At 37.5% G+C, this 22,186-nt stretch overlaps 2 protein-coding genes across 12 annotated transcripts in view; both read left to right on the forward strand.

The window, feature by feature from the left end:
• The window catches only part of clip2 (CAP-GLY domain containing linker protein 2), a 51,841-nt gene extending 40,053 nt beyond the window's left edge, over positions 1-11,788 (forward strand). For 2 of the 6 annotated variants that reach the window (XM_084113209.1, XM_084113213.1), the window contains 9 exons: positions 3,705-4,664; positions 5,046-5,103; positions 5,688-5,720; positions 5,803-5,886; positions 6,037-6,193; positions 7,400-7,559; positions 8,712-8,900; positions 9,045-9,107; positions 10,230-11,788. In XM_084113209.1, coding sequence (XP_083969335.1) covers positions 3,705-4,664; positions 5,046-5,103; positions 5,688-5,720; positions 5,803-5,886; positions 6,037-6,193; positions 7,400-7,559; positions 8,712-8,900; positions 9,045-9,107; positions 10,230-10,241 — 1,716 coding nt within the window. In that variant the 3' untranslated portion in view covers positions 10,242-11,788. Of the gene's footprint in view, positions 1-2,302; positions 2,354-3,704; positions 4,665-5,045; positions 5,104-5,687; positions 5,721-5,802; positions 5,887-6,036; positions 6,194-7,399; positions 7,560-8,711; positions 8,901-9,044; positions 9,108-10,229 lie in introns of all 6 variants that reach the window. The other 4 variants (XM_084113214.1, XM_084113210.1, XM_084113211.1 and 1 more) reach the window with 3 other exon arrangements.
• Positions 11,789-15,041: 3,253 nt separating this feature from the next.
• Positions 15,042-22,186, forward strand: part of gtf2ird1 (GTF2I repeat domain containing 1) — a 32,396-nt gene continuing 25,251 nt past the window's right edge. For 3 of the 6 annotated variants that reach the window (XM_084114643.1, XM_084114646.1, XM_084114647.1), the window contains exon 1: positions 15,212-15,445. The gene's annotated coding sequence lies outside the window, so the exon portion shown is untranslated. Of the gene's footprint in view, positions 15,446-22,186 lie in introns of all 6 variants that reach the window. The other 3 variants (XM_084114648.1, XM_084114645.1, XM_084114644.1) reach the window with 3 other exon arrangements.

Consider the following 22,186-nt stretch of genomic DNA (forward strand, 5'->3'; position numbering starts at 1 on the left):
TACTTTGGCACCTGACTAGCTACATCCAAGCAAGCACAAAGAACACCATACAAAACACGCAGAAACCCTCACAACTGCCTAGCATGGCCCTAGTGACCACTCAAAAGACCCTCGTAAGAACCTAGTGAACACCCAAAACACCTTAACAACTACATCCTACATCCATTACTTAGCTACATCCAAGTGAGCATGCAGAACACAATAGAAAACACCCAGAACACCCTCACAACTGCTTAACGATGGCCTAGCTGCCAAAGTAAAACACACCCTAGCTACCAACTAGCAATGCTCTTGTAAACACCCAGAAGACCCTCTCAACTACCCATCAATGCTCTAGCGACCACATATAAAACCTAAGAAATGCCCTAGTGACCACTACCAAGATCCTAACAACACCCTAGTTACCACCCAGAACACCCTAGTAATAAACTAGTGAACGCCCAAAACACCTTAGCAGCTGCCTAGCTACATCCAAGCCAGCATGCAATGTCTGAGCTACCAACTAGAAAACTCTAAACACCCTAACTAGTAACAACCGACTAGCAATGCCCTTCCAAACATCCAGAACACCCTCACAACTGTCTATCAATGCCCTAGCAACCACCTAGAACACCCATGAAATGCTTTAGTGACCATAGGGAAACACTCCTTATTGTCCACCCAGAACACCCAAGCAACATCTTAGAAAATGCCCAGAACACCCTCACAACTGTCTAGCAATACACTAACTTCCAACCAGAAAACCCTAACAGCCACCAAGCAATGCCTAGCGACCACCCAGAAGATGCTAGCAACCTTGTAGCAATGACGTAGTAACCACCCAGAATACACTAGCAACTGCCTAGTAACATCCTAGTGATCACCCTAAATACCTAGAAATGTTCTAGCAACCACCTAGTAATGCCCTAGCCTACCAACCACAACATCCTAAACACCCTACTATGCAGGGCTTAGCAAAAAAAAAAAAAAAAAAAAGTCATAAGTTTTTTTTATTATTTCCTAAATAGTAGTGGTTCTACACTAACCTACGATTTTGGCTGGTTTCAAAACACACCACGCTGGATATAACCTGCCATCGATGACATATCCTCTGAAAAACTCCTGCGATCCTACAGCTAATGCCAGCACGTTGCCTTGTGACTTACACAGGATGAATTTACAGCCGAGCGTGGGCATTTCACTCACGTTGGATGCGTCAACGTTGCATTTGCATAGAGGCCGTACTATTTGAATTCATGATTGGGTGAATGATGCCAAATTAAAATCTTAAAGGACAAGTTCGGTATTTTACACTTAAAGCCCTGTTTACAGATCGTTTCTGATGAAATAGAACGGCTAAGATTAAAATTTGGACACATGCTGCTGTCCCGAGAATTTTAGGTTTCTTTCGCTTTCCCCCCGATCTACAGAATGGCTGCCTATGGGCACTGGAACAATCCTTCCTAAAACGCATTAAACTTTCGTTTACAAAGACGTGAAACTCACCGAGTGGTCAGGGGTGTTCACTGATATGCTCACACAAAAATCGCTGCAAAAGATGCTTTCCAACAGGTGTTTTACCATTCGTTGTAAAACTGTGGACCAAACGCCAAACGCCTCACACCCATACATTCTTCCGTTGAGAGCTTGAATAATAGACACTGCAGTCCAGTTTCCGGCGGCGGAGTAATACCGTACCTCACAGCACATCCAAAACAAGTCAATGAAGTTGGACAAAAACTACGATAAAACTGTTGGAAAGCATCTTTTGCAGCGATTTTTGTGTGAGCATATCAGTGAACACCCCTGACCTCTCGGTGAGTTTCACGTCTTTGTAAACGAAAGTTTAATGCGTTTTAGGAAGGATTGTTCCAGTGCCCATAGGCAGCCATTCTGTAGATCGGGGGGAAAGCTAAAGAAACCTAAAATTCTCGGGACAGCAGCATGTGTCCAAATTTTAATCTTAGCCGTTCTATTTCATCTGAAACGATCTGTAAACAGGGCTTTAAGCGTAAAATACCGAACTTGTCCTTTAAACAGAACGATTGAACCGATTTAGAGCCCCTGGATACACCCAGAACACCTTAGCAACTACCTACCAATGCTCTAGCAAACACACAGAAACACAAATACCCTAGTAACCACCACAAACACCCTAGCAAGTGCCTAGCAATGTGGTGGGAGTTTTGCGTGGAAAGCACCACACACATTTACTTCAGTAAATGTAAAAGTGTAGTTTTGGCTGTCATTGTGAATGATGGTGAGTGAATCCAGCACAGTCCAGGCACTCTAATCAACAGGATTTCACATTTATCATTAACAGGTCAGAGGCAGGTTCCAGCCAGCACCCATGAGGCTGGGCAAGAGTGTCAAGGTGATATAAAGGGAGTAACATACTGTGTGGTTTTAGAGTGACCTTCTCCTTTAAAGATGAACATTTATATTTAGATGCGTGCTCCTCTCACTTCTCTCTTGTGGTTTGAGACTTCATCTATGAACTCTTGTAGTATTATCTGATCTCTGATAACCTCTAATGATATTTTCCTTGGAAATACCCAATTTTCAGATGACTCCAAAATGACTAACATTAATATTTGGTGTGCTCTATGAAATGAAAAACATCTTCAAATATATTTTCTTTAAACATAGTTTGAATCATAGTAGTAATTGCCTGTGTTCCTTTGGACTTGCTGTGTGCTGTGCCATTTCATATTTGCCTGGCTGCTTCTTGATGGACAGATTGAGGAACGCTTGCTTGGGCTTGAGTTCAACAGGAATGCTGGTGTAGTTTCTTAGGTTGCACTATATCTGCTTTTTTGCACATGCAAGAGCCATTTTTCAAGAAATGGTCATTCACTGAAATGTTTGCAGGCCAAGCAAAATGCTTTGTTTGCTTCTCATGCCTGTAATGCCTTCCGGTTGCAAATCTCTAGTGGGCAACTCTCTAAGAGATTTCATTTGAATTATCAGCAACAATACAATGTTTATTTAGGAATGCACAATATATAAACATTGGCTTTTACACAGAGCCAATATTATTCCTTTTTTTTTTTCTTTTTTTTTTAATCGAAAAAAAATACTCCCTTATATTATCTGCTTCCAGTAGAACAATAATAATAACAATAATGATTATTATTATTATTATCAGTATCATAATAAACAGTTCTCAGTAGTCTGATCTCATTACTGTAATGCAAAAAAAGAACTAAAATTACATTTGTAAAGTTCATTTGTAACTGTGCATCATGGAAGTATATAGGAAAAAAATTATTGTCTAGACAAAATTACTTTCATTACAATATTACAGGTTGACTTTTTTACTTTAATAATGAAAATTGTGTTTTATTGAGTCAAGTGTCATTCAAATAATGTCAGAGTGCATGAAAATGTAATGGTCCTCATTTCTTTTACAACCTGTATAGGTTTACTCCGTATTGGCATTACAGTTCCCAGTGTATATTGTGCATCCCTAGTTTAGTTGTTTATATTGTTATTTTCATCACTATTTTGTCATTTAATATGATTTTTCCAATTAGATGTTATAACAAAACACTCTAAAAGTTTGCTCTGTTTAGAATCACTAATTAAATCCTAAGACTAAGGTCAAAGGTCTTATTGAAAAATCACTAAATCCTTTGAGAGTTGCCACTGACCAGAAGAACTGGAGGCTTTAGCATAATAACGGTTTACGATGCAAGATTTATGACCCTCTCTCTGTCCTCTAGCAAACTACAGTTGAGGAGAAGAGTCGTGTTATGCAGCTGGAAGAGGAACTGGCCCTGCGCAAGGCTGAGGTCGAGGAGCTCCAGGTTCGGCTTCAGAGAAGCTCCTCCGGCCCAGGCACAGATGCTGGAGACCGCGGGCCAGGCTTAAACTCGGAGACTCTAGTCTTGCGGGAACAGCTTCTCTCCGCAGGTCGCGAACGCCGCGAAGAGAGCAGTCAGCTGCGCGAGAGGTACGAGGCGTCCCTGAGCACCAGCCAGAAAGAAGTTGAACGCCTTAAAGCCACCACAGAACGTCAGGGCCATGAGATCTCTGACCTGAAGCAAAGACTTCAGCAGGCCACTCGTGAAAACATGGAGATGATGGACAGCTGGAAAACCAAGCTTGACGCTTTGGTTGGAGACCATCAACGTGCTCTAGAGGAACTAAAATCCTCATTAACGGGAGATTGTGGGGCCAGTGAAAACGGAGAGGGTGAAGGAACCACACCTGAGATGAGGGCTGCTCTGGAGAGCTTAAAAATGGAGCATCAACTGGAGTCGGAGAACTTGAAGGCCAAGCATGAGATTGATGCCGCCGTGATGGCCAAAGAGCGTGAAGACCTACGTGCCCGACTTCAGGATCTGCGGGACCAGCTAGAGGAGAGCGAGCAGAACTGGAAGATCCAGGTGGAAACCAAGAGCAACCAGCATACTCTGGAGCTCAAAGAGGTTTTAGAGAAGCTCCAAAAGGCTGAATTTAGGATCAGCGATATGGATAAGTCCCATGAAGAGCATAAAAATGCCACCCTACTTCTCAAAGAGCAGCTGGAGCTGGCTGAGAAGAAGATGGTCGATTATGAAGCCCTGCAGAAGGCTGAAGCTCAGAGCCGAGCAGAGATCCTCTCTCTGCAGGAGAAGCTGAGGGTCAGTGAGAACCGACTGCAAGCTGTGGAGGCGGATCACAACACCCAGGATGTTAATGTTAGTGATCTCTGGGACAGTACCCTATTTTTTTATGATTAAAAATTAAAAAATGTGTAGAGTTGTAGTTAATGTTTTCTTGGTTATTTTGTAGATTAGTCAAAAAGTCCTTTACATACAGGGCTACAGTTGGAGGTTGATCATAAATATTTGGAACCAGTCCAAAAGGATCCTAATGGGATGAATGAGAATCAAGATCCTACTGGATAAACTTAAATCCTGAAAAAATAGTATGAAATTTCCATTAGGATCCAGTGGGATCTTATTTGATCATATTAGTTCCAAATTATAACAAAAATTCCAAAATGAATCCTGTTCAAACTTTGGAAATTGTTGACTGGGGTTCACTTAAATATGTTTTTATATTTTCTCACCATCCAGATGATAGAAAATAATGACAACTCTGAAGAGAAGATTAAACTGAAACAGAATATGGAAGGTACGTGTACAAATTATGACAAATTATTATGTTGTATCTTGTAACTAATGTACTGTACACTACTGTTCAAAGGTTTGGGGTTAGTAAGATTGATCAGATGGTCAGTTTGATTGCTAAGATTCTTACAAGGCTGCATTTTTTTTGCAAAAATGCTGTAAAAACAGTAATATGAAATATCACAATTTAAAATAACTGTTAATATATTTTATGTCAGTGTCACATGATCCGTCAGAAATCATTCATCAATTCATCAATTTGCTGATTTGGTGCTTAAGAAACATTTCTTATTATTATCAATGTTGTGCCGCTTAATATTTTTACTGGAAGCCGTGATCTTTAAAAAATAGAAATTTCAAAAGGACAGCATTTATTTGAAATAGAAATCTTTTATAACATTATAAATGTCTAAACTGTCACATTTGATCACTTTAATGCATCGTAGCTGAATAAAAGTATTTATGTCTTTCAACAAGGAAAGAAAAACAAAACTTGAACATTAGTGTACATAACTGAGTTGACAGTGGTGTACTAAATCCTTCTGGTATAATGTTAAATTTTTCTTTTAATCTGTAATTATACCATAGTTGCTATAACGAAAAACAGAGTGAATCACCATGGTAATAATAAACATTTTCAGACATTTCAAAATGTGAAAAATGTTTTCTATGCCTGTGTTTATAACTTCATTCTTTCTATTAGAAACTCTGGAGAAACTCACAAAAAGGGAAAAGGAAGTCTCCACTCTAACAACCCAAGTAGACGCCCTAAAGACCCAAATAACGGGTAATTATCACATTAAAGAGTGACATTTGTCATTCTCATTATATTTTTTATAAAAGAACAAAGAGTGCTATATTTTAACATAACATAGGATGATGTTAGTGATATTTTGTTGTCTTTCTAACAATAAAATCCACTGCATCTTTTGTGTAGCCTTGGAGGAAAAGGTTCGTTTGGGAGAGAATGCGGCAGAAGGATTCTTTAGGGAGAAGACACGTTTGGAGGCGGAGCTGGAGTCCATGACCAAGAAATCCCATGATGCATCAGGCCAGCTGGTGATTATTAGCCAGGAGCTTCTGAAGAAAGAGAGGTAAAGAGCATTACATGGACTTTATGACAGGTGTGAGGTTTTAACCACTTGATAATGACAACATGAACCATCTGGAAAATTATCGTGTCAGTTAATATTCTTTGATAGTCTTTCTTACACTTGTACACTTGAAACTAGTATGTACTTGAAATTAGTAGTCCACCTTCTGTTTTATCCCTATCATGAAGAACCATCATCTGGATTGTATTGCTTTCCAATACACCAGGATAAATGGTTACCCATGTACCATTGCTGATTGTAATCCACTCAAGAACAATTTAAGTTAACAAAGACAATTGCGTTGATTAAAACTGTGACCTACACATCATTAAGCCTTTTCAGTCAATACTACATGCTGACAGTGAATATCCTGTCAGGGGTTTAGACTCTGCCCTTACTGAACTCTGCATGGAGAACCCAAAAATATTTACAGACACACATTGCTCTCAGTATTTTTATTACTTATCAAATATTTTGGATGAATGACAGACACAGGCAGATCCCCAGTTACTAGTGATGCACCGACAACTGAAAATATTCGTCCAAAAACAAAAATTCAATTTGGTTTTGGAGGGGCAAAATCATTGATCTAAATGTTGACATTTAATTAGCGCTTCTCTGGTGGCACAGAGATATGAAACAAGGTGTGAGCTTTCAAATTCTATCAATTTTATAACAAAATTGAATGTGACGTGAGTCACGTGACAGATCGCTGTATCATCCTCAGTTGAAACGGCAGTGCGGTTCTGGAACCTACATTACCTCAGGAACCATTCAATGTTCAAGCTAAAAAAAAAGTGTGCTAAATATTCATAATAATACCATATTCATTATATGTTTTACTTCACTTGTTGTCTTCATTATTTAATGCATGTTCCAATAAATCTGTCTTAAAAAACATTTTTATTACAGCCACTGTTTTTGTATAGGGCTTTTCACCATACAAATCGTTTCAAGTTATGTATTTCAGAAATGTACATATACAAATCACACAGTTAGATAATAAGGTATTCATTTAAGGCAGAAACAATGAACTCATCAAGGTAAAGAATACATGTTTGTTAACAAATGATTAGGATATATAGAACATTTTTGCATTGGTGCATTGGTTTAAATGTCAACAACAAATTAGTTTTTTAATATTAATATTTAGTTTTATGCAATATGTTTTCTTTTCCTGTGTGTGTGAATGGGAATGCGTATCAGGAGCCTGAATGAGCTTCGGGTGTTATTGCTGGAATCTCCGCGCCACTCTGCAGGAGTGGATCGGGACATTAGCCGTGAAGTTCACAGAGCGGAGTGGAGGGTGAAGGAGCAGAAACTACAGGATGACATTAAAACCCTGCGGGAGAAACTTTTGCTGCTGGTGAGACACATGGGCAGAAACCTGAGACTGCAGCTGTTGTCATTTTGTTTTATGCCATTGACACTTTTAGGGGGCTTTCACACTGGGCATGTTTGCTGCGGTTAAAAGCGTGATTGTTCCCGGTGCCCCCGCAGCGCTGGTCTGGATATACAGTAGAACCCTGGTGCACTTATGTTCATCTTACGTCATCACAAATGTGCACTCCGCATGATAGAAAACAGAACGCGGTCAATATATTGTGTTTTTTCTTAATCTGGTGCTATTATGCACAGCAGAGTAAACGACTCTTGGGTTTACTGTATCAGAAGCTTTCTGCTGCTTGCAAATGGAATCTTTAGAGGAGATAGCGGATTGCCATTTATTTTCTGCCTTTACTGCACTCGCTATGTGCGATTACACTGCAGGCTCACTCTCGCTCGTCTCCAAGGTAAATCATCAATACTATCATCCCTTACATGTGTTTTATTGAACCTAATAAATCGTCATCTGCTAAAACGTATGCGCAGGTTACTTTTCTTCCTGAACAAGTGCGTACCCGAGTCCATGTTGCTTTCACTTGCACCTGAATGGCGCCATAGTTCGAGTGCAACCAAACTCAGAACACCTTCTTCTGGCGGTCTCGGGTTCAGTACCACGGTGCGCACCCGGGTCCTCATGACAGCTTTCACATTAGCAATTTTTCATGCAAACCGTGCCCCGTTTCGATCTAAACTGCCAGTGTGAAAGCACCCTTAAATTAAAATTTAAGATTTAAAAAAAAGAAAAGAAAAAGTTTTAACCTGTTTTCTATTTTAATTAATATATTTTATAATGCAATTTATTCTTGTGACGTCAAAGCTGAATTTTCAGCATCGTTACTCCAGTCATCAGTGTCACATGATCTTTCAGAAATCATTTTAATATGCTGATTTGCTGCTCAAGGAACATTTCTAATTGTTATCACAGTTGAGCTGCTTAATATTTTTGTGGAAACCATGAAACTTTTTCAGGATTATTTGATGAATAGAAGGTTAAAAAGAACCTCATTTATTTGAAATAGATTTTTTGTAACAATGTAAGCATCTTTACTGTCACTAGTTTGCAGCTCACTTTTTTACATTTACACTGATATATTGTTCATCCCTTTTAATTCGTACAATTTCCTCATATCAGAGTCGGGAAAGGTCGTCTCCAGACCACCGCCGATACTCTATGATGGACCCATCTGCTTCAGACACAGAGGTGGCCCGTCTGCGTCAAAGGCTGCTGAGCACAGAAGATGCCCTGAGGAACGCTCTGGAACACAACCAACACGTGGACCAGCTAGTGCAGGCCATGCGTACCCGCCCAGACAAGAACCAGGTAAACACCTCAACCTGCCACTGCTGCTTGGTGTTTCTTCAACTACAGGCAGTTTTGTCCCCATTTATAATTAGTACACTAACAAAGTCCAACAGTATAATAACTATTGAAATGGTTTATTTCACTCTTTCTTCATCTTCACAGGCACATGCTAGTGCAAATTCTGCAAATGGAATTCATCAAGAAGACACTTCCTTCACACAAGAGGTTAATTAGATTTACATTCATGCATTTAGCTGACGTTTTTATCCAAAGTGACTTACAAGAGAGGAACAAAAGCAATTGGTCAAGGAGCCAACAATATTCAGAATATACAATGCCAGGTGTATTTGACAACTAGATTAGGAAGCAAGGTGTGGTTCTAAATGTTGGAAGGTGGAGTGGGCTGAAGGAGTAACAGTGTTGTCTGCTGAGATCCATGTTTCTGTCAAAGCCAGAACATTATGTTTTGAGTGACTGCAAAGGCAGAAATGAAGTCAGCTTTGTTGACAGCTTAGACAGTTACAGTCAGACAGAGAGGGTGAGAGGAGGCGGCAAGGGACCGAAGGTGTCTCAGTGTGTACTTCTATGAGCGGATGTGCTTATACTTCTGTGTGCCATGGACAACAGAGATGAACTGATGGCACTTTAGTTTTTCAGGGGAAACATTAAGAAAGTAGAAAGGGATACTTTGTTCAGCCTGTTATGTCTTGTTGGTGTCCTTTCTCGGTGGACTCGAATCACAGGTCTTTCCCCGAGTTGGTCTTCATCCAGAGAAGGGCTTCACACAAGTGCTGCCGCTGCAGTAATGTTTGCGTATTAAGCACAACCTCACTGATTGCTTCACAGCTGAGTCTACTTCCTTCATAAACAGCTCAATGCATAGAAAGTGTAAACTATGTATGTTTACACAACAACGATATGCTTTTTTCCTTTGAGTTTTCCACGTTCAGACGACACCATTGTCAAAACGATCCTCATACACACGGATCGGCGAAAAAAGACTAAAAACGTTGTATTCTGCTGCCAGGCCATTAGATGGCACCAAAACGCCGTTGTCGTGTAAATGTTCTCGCATAAAAAAGTTTTACGTTTTTAGTTGAAAGTCGTGTAACAGCCCCCGTGGCTACTTGTTGTAGACGTTTTCGCAGATCCGTGTGAATCGTTTTGACTATGTTGACTGCGCGGAAAACTCAAAGGAAAAACTTTTAAGTATATCGTTATCGCGTACCCTGAGACTTCAACTGGATAGCTCTTACACTAGCAACAATAGATTTTTTTACTCTGCTCAAATAATAATGGAGAATCCTAATATTTGTTCATTATCCTAAACTCTATTTCTCTTTCTAGGAAGAACACTGATGAGGGCTAAAACAGTTCTTGGATGTTTAGGGAAGAATGGAGGTGTAATGGGAAAGAAGAAGCCAATTTGATGCCTAGACCTTTGGACTAATGCTTCACTGGACATCTTATTTTCCGTTTACTGTTAACACCAAAACAACAACTTTATACATGAACAAACAGAAACCACAAATTGAAGAATATCTAAAATGATCCGAGATGCTATAAAAGACATAATGGAAGTGGTTTTAAGGTCAATGGTACAACACGGACAAACTGACACACCGATCCTGTAGACTACCTCCGAGATGGACAATGATGTCTGACTTAACAAACGAGAGAGTGTTGGTCAGGAAAACAAACAATACCCTGCTATACTCCCAGTTGGTTGTAACCAGTTGCCGTTTAGAAAACATTTTTGGCCTCAATTTATACTGTTTAATTTATTTGCCATTTATGCTTTTCACCTTTTTTTAAAATGATAAGCTGGCCAACTCTCAGCATAAGGTATGAAGGACTTGGGCTGGTCACTAGATTCTGTAGCAAACAAGTACATAAAACAGACAGGCTCCCTTATTCCATACATGCTCATTCTTGTTGATTTTTATTTTCTTTTTCTTCTTTTTTATCAAGACATAAGTTTTAATGTATGCATTATACAGTATTCAGCAACAATGTTCAACAGAATTAGCAAGTTAAGGTGCACCGTAAAGCTTCAAGAACCAGTATTGCAATTTCAGTCAATATTAGTGCATACCTTTGTAATATTATAAAATATTAGCAGACAAAGCCAACTCCCAACCTGTAGTTCAATTCAAATGAACAATGAACCAACAGTTTTCATTTCTTGAATCATTTGAGGAATCAGTTTGATTGACTTGTCTTTTAATTCAGCTGGTGGTGAGTTGTGATTGGAGTATCTTGAGGGGAGGTACTACATGCATAAGTGACATATTGCTCATATAGCAAATACAATAATTCTGTTTCACCACTCAAAATACATTTAGCTATTTTCATTAGCTTTTTATTTGATTTCATTTGACAAAAGTGCATTTTTAATATTTTTGTCATATGCAAGTAAGTTCGTTTTGATAAAAGGAAATGCTCACCTGTAGTGCCTCCCCTTAAGAGAACAAAAGACTGATGGTATTTTCTCTCTGATCAGATTTCTGGTTGTCTAAACAGATCTTTGTGTTATGAACAACAACAAAAAAATCTGATTTAACTGTACAAACAATAACTGCAATCCCATAAATCAGTGTCTGCTCAATGGTATTCCAAAATGTATTCTCTCCTTTGAAAAATCATGTGGATGAAACAGAAACACTGTGCAATTAGGTCAAGTTTGTTCATAAAGCAACTTTATACTGATGTGATTGCCATTAGAACTAAGAAAGCATTTGTTTTCAATAAGAATAGGGAAAATGATAGGGCTGGCCCCAAGTTTTGCAGTTGAAATTGCTTTAGATTGCAGTTGGATTCGATAAAAATGCCTTTTATCTGTTGGGAAACTTTTCATTCACCACTTGCTGTAATGGTTTCCAAGAATCGGTAATTAAACATTAACAAAAGAAACACTTTGTAGTGTATTATTTGTAACAAATGGTTTCCTTTCATTTTCTTAAGGGAAGGGTTTGTACATAAGCACTTTCCAAGTCACCACTACATACCATATAGGCCTACACTATGTAAAAAAAATGAAAATGGTGATATTTGTACCTAAAAATGTCATACTTTTTAAATCAGCATTTACAAAAAGGTTACTGTTGATCTTTCAAAAAGTAATTTTACCAGCATATTGGGATGCAGCAATAACCAGGTTTGTGGTCAACAAATATGGAATTTTCAATAGCAGATTCTTAAAATGTTAAATGTAAATCCTTAAAAGGTGTCAGTATTTAAAGTAGCCTAGGCTACTTTGTAGTAGTAAGTACTAGTGAAATGTGTCAGGGGTTGGACATCACAGGATTGAAGGTCAGAACAGAATTAACTAGAAAATATCATTATACACACATTATTCTTCGTTAGTATTTGTGCAGAAACCTGCATAAATAACGATACATTTGTTTTTCCCATAACCGAGCTGAAATATTGAGCTCGACGAGGCCAGTGTAATTGTAACCATAACAGACCTTATTCAGAGCAGCGCCATGAAAACGAGGCTGTGAGGAATAGACGACGTGTTTTCAATGGCGTCCACTGTATACAACTTATAGATCAGTTATAATTTTCCACACCTCATGTTGTCTGGAGTTTTTTTTTTGTTTTGTTTTTTGTCTTCTGACATTTCTTGGAAATGTTTGCAGTGTTTCGTCAGCAGAACAATCGAAACGCCGATTAAATAACAGTACAAGTGAACCGACTGAAGAGATGTAGCCTAATATGTCTATCCCTCACAGCCTCGCTAAGATGGCGCTGCTGTGAATAAGGTCTATAAAGCCATTATTTAAAAGGGGGAAATGTCACAGTATAGCAAGTGCTCGTATCTATCTGACTTAGCTGTTGAAAGAAATTTTGTATAACAGCAACAGGCAATCTTGAGCAATAATTAACATGAAACCTAACCTTGCAAAAGAAAATCATTGTTTCAAGAGGAACTGGCAACATTATGCAGGTCAGAATTCATGATTACTGTCAAGACTTTTAGAAAATAAACCTAAAATACTGAAAATAATTTTCCAGTATCTTTTGGAAAGATCAAAAGACTAAATCAAATTCACTTCTGAGCATAATTATGTTATTCTGTGTCAATTCCAATCAAGCTCACATTATGCAAAAAGGTGAAACATTTATTTATGACAATTGAATATATAGTTTTACATTTTTGAACAAATTAAATTAACTAGGACTTTTTCTCAAATTCCACAGGACCAAACGAATCCCATATTTCATCAAGAGACATGCTTAAAACGTTATCAAAGGAATATTCATTCCTCAAATCCTTTGGAAGATATGGGAATATAGTAGGCTACTATATTTTTCAAGTCTAATTGCCCTTTATATTGTAAGGCAATATTCGGAGTGCAAAAAAAAGAAAGAAAGTAGCTTACTTATGGGCAGTGTACTAGGTCCAAGTGAGTATACATGTCTGCAAGACAAGCAAGAACATGATTTTCAACATATATCCTTATTGACCAGCCACTACAGAATGACAGAGTTGAGGGATAAACGCATTACAATGGTACGCCGTTAGGGGGAGCTATAACATTAAAAAATCGTTTTAAATCAGCCAACCTGTGAACTGAAGGCTGTTCCTCTGTGCCTCTCTAGTCTTTGTTATTGGACAGCAGTTTGTGATCAAAGATGCATCATGGTGCCTTAATATCTTGTGTCACATGCTGAACTATTATACAACATTAATATTATTAGTCCTACATTAATACTACATTGGAAATGTGTAGCCTATAGGCCTATGTAAAAAAAGTTACATAATAATGTATTCAAAAATTACAGTATTGTTACGGTGTTTTTTATGTAATGTAAATTTTAAATGTAGGCCTACTGTAACTTTAAAAGTTGAAAACAATGTTGGTGAAATGTAGAACTGTTTTTTGTTTGCTGGATCCTACGAGCATGACTGGTTGATATTTGGTCAATATCTGCTAAATATCTGTCTATCAGGCACCATTTTTGTGAACATAACTGTGGCCACATCCAGAAACTTCATTGATTTAATTCTTAGAAAATAACTTTTTTTTTTTACTAATTTTTTATTTTAGCCTACTAATTTATAGATCAAAATTAAATCTGAAACATGTGTTTTGTTTGTCCTGACCTGGACATTAAGAGAATTTTTTATACTGTTCCAGAATGTTGCCAAAAATGTATATAATATTATTATAGCGCCACCTAGTGTTAGGAACCATTGATTTGGAACCATCCCACTCAGTTTTGGGTCTCTGAAATTGGTAACACTTTACAATAAGTTCTCATTTGATAACATTAGTTAATGCAGTTACAATGCATTAAATGAGCAATATATTTGAGCAACATTTATTAACCTTTAATAATGTTGCTTGATAAAAATGTTCATGTTAACACAAACAACTTTTGATCTTAAAAAATGTATTAGTAAATGTTGAGATTAAGATTAATAAATGCTGTAAAAATAACAAATATAACATGGTTCCAGCACCTTAGGTACTTAGCAAAAAAAAAAAAAAAACTTTTCCTGAGGTTTATGCATTATTTTTTTTCTACATGCTATAAAGAGTAAATGATTAAATGAATGGCATTGTAATTTTATTGTGTTTATTTTTATTCATAATATATATATATATATATATATATATATATATATATATATATATATATATATATATATATAATTTTGTTTGCTTATTTTTATTTTTATTGTGTGTTTTCGTTTATTACGAAGAGCTGAAATTTTGACTAAGCCTATTGAACCTATCTAAATATAATATATATTTTATAAATAAAAAATAAAATTATAAAAAATATATATATATATAATATTATATATATTTTTATATATATTTATATATAAATGTATTTATTTTATATCCATTTTTTAGATAGGTTCAATAGGCTTAGTCAAAATATCAGCTCTTCGTAATATTAACGATTCATTGCACAGGGCATCTGAGGGCATCGTGGATATCCACATTGCACTATCTTCATCGTATGATCAGAACTGCATTTACAGTTTCATGGAATCTGTTTTATTCCAAAACGCATCTGTATAAAACAGGGTACAGGTTGTCAGTTTAAACCGTTTGCGCTTATTTGCAACGGTCCAGTTAATCTTAAAATAAAGCAACAATAACAAGGGGGGCTGTGGCGAGGGGCAGAGAGAAAAATAGACATGTTACAGTCACAAAGTCAAAAGAGTTAGTTGCTCACATTTGTCCCGTGAGTGTCGGCGAGTGTTGCTGGTCCAGCGGTTCTTTAATCCTGTATGTAAATGACAGCCAATAGATGCTGTTGTTGAGTTGGGCTGGGATTAGCGGAGGCGAATGACTTTCAATTTTACTGGATTACAGAACAAAGAAAGGGGAAAGGGGACACACTCCTCTGTTAAAGAAAACAGAAAGAAAACGGGGCATATTGATCAAATAAACCACGTCGATTGCATTTCAACAGACTACAAACCATTCGAGATTATGACATTTAATAAAGTCGCTATCGCCTTTCTTTAGATGGGAATTCTGCTCTCACTGTTGGATTAAACGGAGAATAAACCTATCCGGGATTGACAGCATAAGGTAATTAAACTTGCTACGGATTAAAGATAATTCTGTGTATGCATATATGAAAAAACATTTACGAGTATCGTTCTTGAGCACGTGACTTTTTATGGATGTTGAAAAAGTGAAATTACAGATTATAATTTAGGGGGAGGAGGATGGCTAGGAGTGTTAGCACACTTGCTATCATGCTAACGCGAATGTATGGCACTCAACGCGATGTTTTATACGCTTTTATGAAAGTAACACGCGTTATAATACGCTGTATATAAGCTTAACAATTAAACGCGTTTGCGTTCCGCGTATTTGTCTAACAATAGCTGCAATTCTCTTGTTTTGTTTGTATTGTAAAAATGGCAACACAATTTGAGTGCTAGCAAGTTGCTGAAATGGAGCAATTGCATTGTTGGCAGGGTGAGAAAATACAGCTAGTCGTGTTTATCTCGCACAGTTTGATGAAAATCGTCGTTGGCGTGGTCACGGACACGTTTTTCGACCTGAGAAGGTCATGTTTACAATGTCAAATCCACATATCAGTTGCTGCTAATCTGTGTCTACTAACGTTATGAAGGCTGCTTTAGTGGATTATGCATAACTGGATGTGTCCCAGTAAGTTTGCGGCTGAGAAATAATATCACATGTCTCTAAACTTGATCAGTTTTCCTCGAAGGACTTCTCGACTGTCAGATCCATTCATGAGAGTTTATGATTTGTGTCATGCTGTCCCACAATGAGTGTCTAACTGAAACATGAACTATCCCAGAATGACTTGCTGTCGGATTGGGCCTCGTTGTCAAGCACTGTATATTTATAACAGTAATAGCTGTCTGTGTTTTTCTGTGTTTTTTCTTCACCCAGATTTTATATCTGACTCAGTACCACAATTGTTTAGTGAACACAACTAAATGAAAATGATCAAATATTGAATGTTATTAATATTGCCATGAAGTGCATAAGGGAAATCATTGTTAAGAAGTAGGCTGAATAAGAAATGTTACAATATTGTACATTTGTAAACAACAGGAGAAGATTAAACTGTATGGAAAAAAAACACTGAGATAAAATTCTGTCATTAATTCTGTCGTTCCAAACCCTTAAGACTTCCGTTCATCTTCGGAGCACAAATGAAGATCTTTTTAATGAAATCTGAGAGTTTTTGTGTCCCTCCAATGACATCTACGCAACTACCACTTTGAGCTTCAAATAGTTCATAAAGGGATTGTAAAACGTAAAGTGGTTTAGTCCAAATTTTCTGAAGAGACTCGATTGCTTTATGATGAAAAGATTGAATTTAGGCATTTATTCAATATTCACATATAAACATTGATCAGCATAAACAGAAACTCAACCAAACCTGCTTGATGCATGAGAGCAAACCTCATTGTTTCGTTGTGGTAAATTTATTTTGAATTCCTAGCTATAGGCCTACTTGATTAAATGGCTAGTTGAATTCTATTATTTGCATTTAGCATTGTTTTACTCAGACTTCTGAATCAGACCATCATGTAATCATTTGAATTACCTTGTAAATACAATTATACATGAATATGGCAAACATTCAGTACCATGGTATAAAATTTCATGATTTCAGCCCTTTTTGTAAGGTCTACTATGACATTGGTTTGAAAACCTGGTTGATTCACAGCTCAAAATGTTCGATTGCATTCTGATGAAATAGGTCTTTCAATCCATAAAGTCCCATATGTTGGTTTTTAGGCTAAATAGCAGAAATTGTTTTCTGTGCCCCTTAAGATGATGTTAAGCCCAATGTTTTTGTAATCTGAAGTATGCATGATTATATGGTTAGTTAGTTGCATTTTATTATTTGCTGGTATTGTTTTACTCCAACAGACCTGCAAATCACTAGTTGAATCAGACAAAAAATAGCAATTTTTTTTGAATAACCTTGGAGTAGCATATGAATCCAATATGGCATTCATTCTGCATCATATCAAAGTTTAATGATTTCAGTACCTTTTTTTTTTAAAGATAAATTGGTTTAAATATTGACATTTGTCATTGCTTTATGCTTAAAACTTCTCTTAAAATATCTCTTAATATTGAAATGATCACATTCTGTTGAAACGGGTCTTTCAATCCACAATTTTCACAAAGCTAAATGATCTGTTTTAACAGTAATACATTTTTGCTACAAAAAGTAAGTCGTAAGTCTTTTCCGTCAGGACAATATCTTCCCATGCAGGCCGCAGTTCTTTGTGTTTGCTCGATGCAACATGTTTGTGTGGCCTTGGGGAACATGTCCAGGGTGAAACGAGTTAGGACCAATTAAAAGTAAATTATCAGCCGAGCTTGAGCTGAACGATTTAGATACAGCTGTGTTTCTGAAGGGATCTGTGAGCAGAATCTGTATAAAGGCTATTAGCAGAAGTATTGTGTATCAATGGCAGAACCACAAGCCTCTTAGGGCAAAACCGCTCATAAAACCCACGTTACCCTTTCTTGAGATGCCGGTAATATCTTTAAGCACCAAACAGGCAGTAATTCAAGAAGTAAAGGAGCAGCTACTTTATGCTTCCCCAGAGCTGAGGATCCCAGATAGCGTGAATGAAAAAAAAAGTATTTTGGCAGGGTGGACTCCTAACAAGGAGGAAGTCATTAATCTGAGCATTTAAGCATGTCAGTCCGGATCCTACTTTTCCTGCAATTTCTTTTAGGAGTGTCACCAGTATTTTTTTTTCCAGTTTTTTTTTCACCCTATAAAAATATATTTGTTGTAGTTAACTCATGTCTTTTGACTACTGCAAAAGAAAGCTTAGTGTAGAGAACAAAACAAGTCATTTATAGATGAAGCTTAAGGTGTCAGATGAATGTGGTTTCCCCTGCTGATAGGATAAGCCTGTTCAATGAGGAAGTTTCAACTATTTATTTTCTTCAAAGCGTTCAGTTAAACATAAAAGTGTCAAGAGGAAGCTGTTAAATGGCTATAGCCCCTTTCAAACAAAATCATTTGCTGTGGCAATCATTGTTATTAATATACGGCAGTTAAGATTCAATATTAACTCCAAACCTTAAAGGGATATTTCACCCAATCATTAAAAAAAAATAATTTACTCCGAAATATTTTGTTTCGTAAAATGGACCCTTTCGCATTTTCCGGAGTTCTTAGAAGTGAAAGTTGTCAAATATGATTTTTGTGTAAATTTGCCCCAATAGCAAAAGAAAAAATCCATGATAGTATTTCTATGACTTTCCAAAAGAGGAAAAACTGGATTTATGATGTTAATAACTGAGGAAACGCGTCATCATAGTCTGCGAAATCCATGGAAGTCAATGGTAACCAATACTGTTTGACTATCCTTCAAAATATACTCTTTTGTGTTCCACATAAGAAAGTCATACACATGCACTGAATAAAATTTGGTGTAGAAACAAGTTTCACATTACAACGATGTACTAAAAAACGGAAAAGTTTTTCCTTCGTGTTTTTCGCGTACAGACCGAAACGTTGTCAAAGCGGTCCCCGTTCACACGGATCTGCAAAAATGACTAAAACGCTGTGTTTTGCTGCCAGGCCAGTAGTTGGCGATGTTACTTTGTAAAGAAACACCGTACGCACCTATAGACTGAATTTGTGTTTTTTGTTGTTTACACAGAGACGATAACAGTATTGTTTTCAAAAACACGTTTTCAGGCCCCTATGGCTCGTTGTCGTGTAAATGAGCAGCCAAAGTCATAAGATGAGTTTTGGACAGTTTGATCACAAGTGGTCGACGCTAAATATTGGTGTAAACGGCTTATCAACTTTCAACCGCTTCCAGTTGGTCGAAAAAGCATTCGACCGGATTGTTTTGGTTGTGTAGACGATCATGTGGTCGAATGTGTTCAAACAGCCACAGAAGACCGCCAACTCTCCACCGACTGACCTAATGCGTAAACATTATGGGAAGCGCTAGCCAGATTTAAACTTTGCCGGCTGGAAACCCAAGTTTGGATTGAAGATGAAAAATGTACCAAGTACAATGTTCTCTCACTATTCCTGATTTGTAACATGGTCTCACAGCGTTCTGTGTGATCTTGCGGCTGTCAGAGCAGAAACGAAAGCTGATGCTCTCTGTGTTTTTCCGTCGTCTACGGGCACGTTCATGTAAATTATGGCGCTTATTTTGTCCATTGGATCGAAAGATCTGAAAAAGTCCATACATTTACCAGCCCATAGACCCTCCTCTCGAAGAAATCAGGACAGAAGTGGTTGAAAGCGAACAAAAGAGATGTATTAAAACACCAGCCCCAAGTTTCACAGACAAGGCTTAAATCTAGTCCCAGACTTAAATGCATGTTTGAGCTGTTTCAACTGAAAGCAACTTGCTCTGAGATATCTTAAAATATGTCAGTGTCATTGTTTTGTCTCAAGATGCACAAGATTTTTTCTTAAACTTTGCTTTTGGATGAGATAAAATGGGTGAAAAAAATCTTACGGGTGATGTTTTGAAAGAGGGACCCAAAATACTTAGCTTCCCCATAGCAAATTGTGACTACAAGTTTGGCATGTGCAACCAGTGCTCACATTTTCTTTGGAAAATGTAAAAATCTACTTAGTTTTATTGTCTGTGAACTAAACATGCAATGTAAGTTGTGTTAAAGCATCAGAACATAACAGAACTTTATTTTTAGGGACCTAAAGTTGTGAGCTAAAGCCTGTTCAAACAAATGACGATAACTATAACGTTAACAATACAGATATAGGCTAGTTCTAAAAATTGTGTTAAATGTAAAAGAATAGCAGAGTCCACACCACACCACAACTATAATGAAACGGCACCGAGAAACATTATCGTTGGAATCACTTTTAGAATGATTTTTTCCCTAGCTTACGAACAATAAAAACTTTGACAGCCAATCAGAATCCATCCTACTTTAAAGAGCTTGAGCATTTAAAGCGCTAGACGATATAACTGCAGCGTGCGTTACAATAAACAGAACGATATCGTCCGCTGGTGTGGACGCTAATATAGGTTAGTTATCCTTATAGTTATCTTTATAGTTCTGGTTCTTGGTGTGAACAGGCCTTTAGATTTGGCTATTTGAATGAATCGGAAAGCGAACTGGAGATAACAAGGTGCTGCTGTGGTTGTTTCAGTGTTGTACGTAATATTACACTCAGGCAGAGGCATCCGGCTTTGCCTTGTAGCAGGATTTATAGGAGGTTTTCAGACGACTAATAGTAGTACTGGGCTCCCTCTGTGCAGTCTGTGGTTTTGGCTTTGCCCGGAGGCTGGGATAATGGCTCCCAGTGTCTGGAGAGATTAAAGGCCAGAGCTGCATTGTTCACATGCCTCGAGATTAGTTTCCAAGGAAACGGATTGTGGTTGCCATGTGAACACAAGGCCCGGAATTAGGATTGCGTTATTTATTTATTTGTTTTACAGCTCACATTTGTCATCCCCGTTGTTTTTGTTTGTTTTTCATCTGTAGACTGTCTTTCGTTGGCGCTCATATTTAAACCCAGTCTCGTCCGTACTCAAGTTTACAGCACTGTGGTTTAGAGAAGACGTGGCTGAAATCGAGATTGGAGGCGTCAGGGGGGCGTCTGTCGAGAGGGACGGGTAAAGTACTTCACTTTAGGGGTCTCATGCTTCCAGGCCCTGTCTTGCTTCCAAGGAGAACAAATTAAGGATGAAGGGTTTTAAGGCAATAATCTGAGCTAGCTTTAATTGGTTGACAAAGGCTTATCGTAATTAGCTACTTTCACATGTGTGTGACGGATTTTGGTGTATTAGCACAGGAGAGGGTATTACTATCACTTCCCAAAGCTTCTTATAGGTTTTTCCATCCTTCAATACGTTTTGTACAGCCGAAAAATATTTTGAAAAGTTACTGGGGAACTTAAAACCTTTCTACTCTTTTTAGTTTATTAAAAAAAAAAAGTTTGTTTTTGCACATAATTATACCACTATTATTAATCTGCTAAGGGGTAATTACAGTGCTGGTCAGAATTATTTGCCCCTTTGGTAAATATGATCAAAGATGGCTGTAAAAAATAAATCTGCATTGTTGATCCTTTTTATATTTTATTTGAAAAATAAAATGCAAAAATCTAACCTTTCATTGAATTAAAATAATTGAAATCACATTATGAAATATGAAATAAATGTTTTTCTCCAAAACACATTGGGAACAATAATTTGCCCCATTTTATTAAATACTTTTTGCAACCTCATTTTTCCAAGATAACAGCTCTGAGTCTTCTCCTATAATGCCTGATGAGTTTGGAGAACACCTGATGAGAGATCAGAGACCATTCCTCCATACAGAATCTCTCCAGATCCTTCAGATTCCCAGATCCATGTTGGTGCTTCTTCTCTTCAGTTCAGCCCACTCATTTTCTATAGGGTTCAGGTCAGGTGACTGGGATGGCCATTGCAGATGCTTGGTTTTGTGCTCAGTGACCCATTTTTGTTTTGGTCTTGATGTTTGTTTTTGGATCACTGCCCTGTTGGAAGATCCACACATGGCCCGTTATAAGATTTCTAACAGAGCCCGTCACCGTCAGGGTTTTGATTTTTTATCTGTTGGTATTGTATCTGAACAAGATGGACCTCTGGCAGAAAATTAGGCCCACAGCATTAAAGATACAGCAGAGTATTTCTTTTTACACATGGGGTATTTTTTTATCCCTGTATGAACCAAACCCATATTAAGTGTTTGCTGCCAAAAAAGCTCATCTGACCATAGAACCCGTCCCGTTGGAAGTTCCAGTCGTGTCAGTTACTTTTCAAACGTTCTATGGACAGATGAAAC

Source organism: Abramis brama (assembly GCF_963993115.1).
Source record: "Abramis brama genome assembly, chromosome: 5".
NCBI classification, from domain to species: Eukaryota; Metazoa; Chordata; class Actinopteri; order Cypriniformes; family Leuciscidae; genus Abramis; species Abramis brama.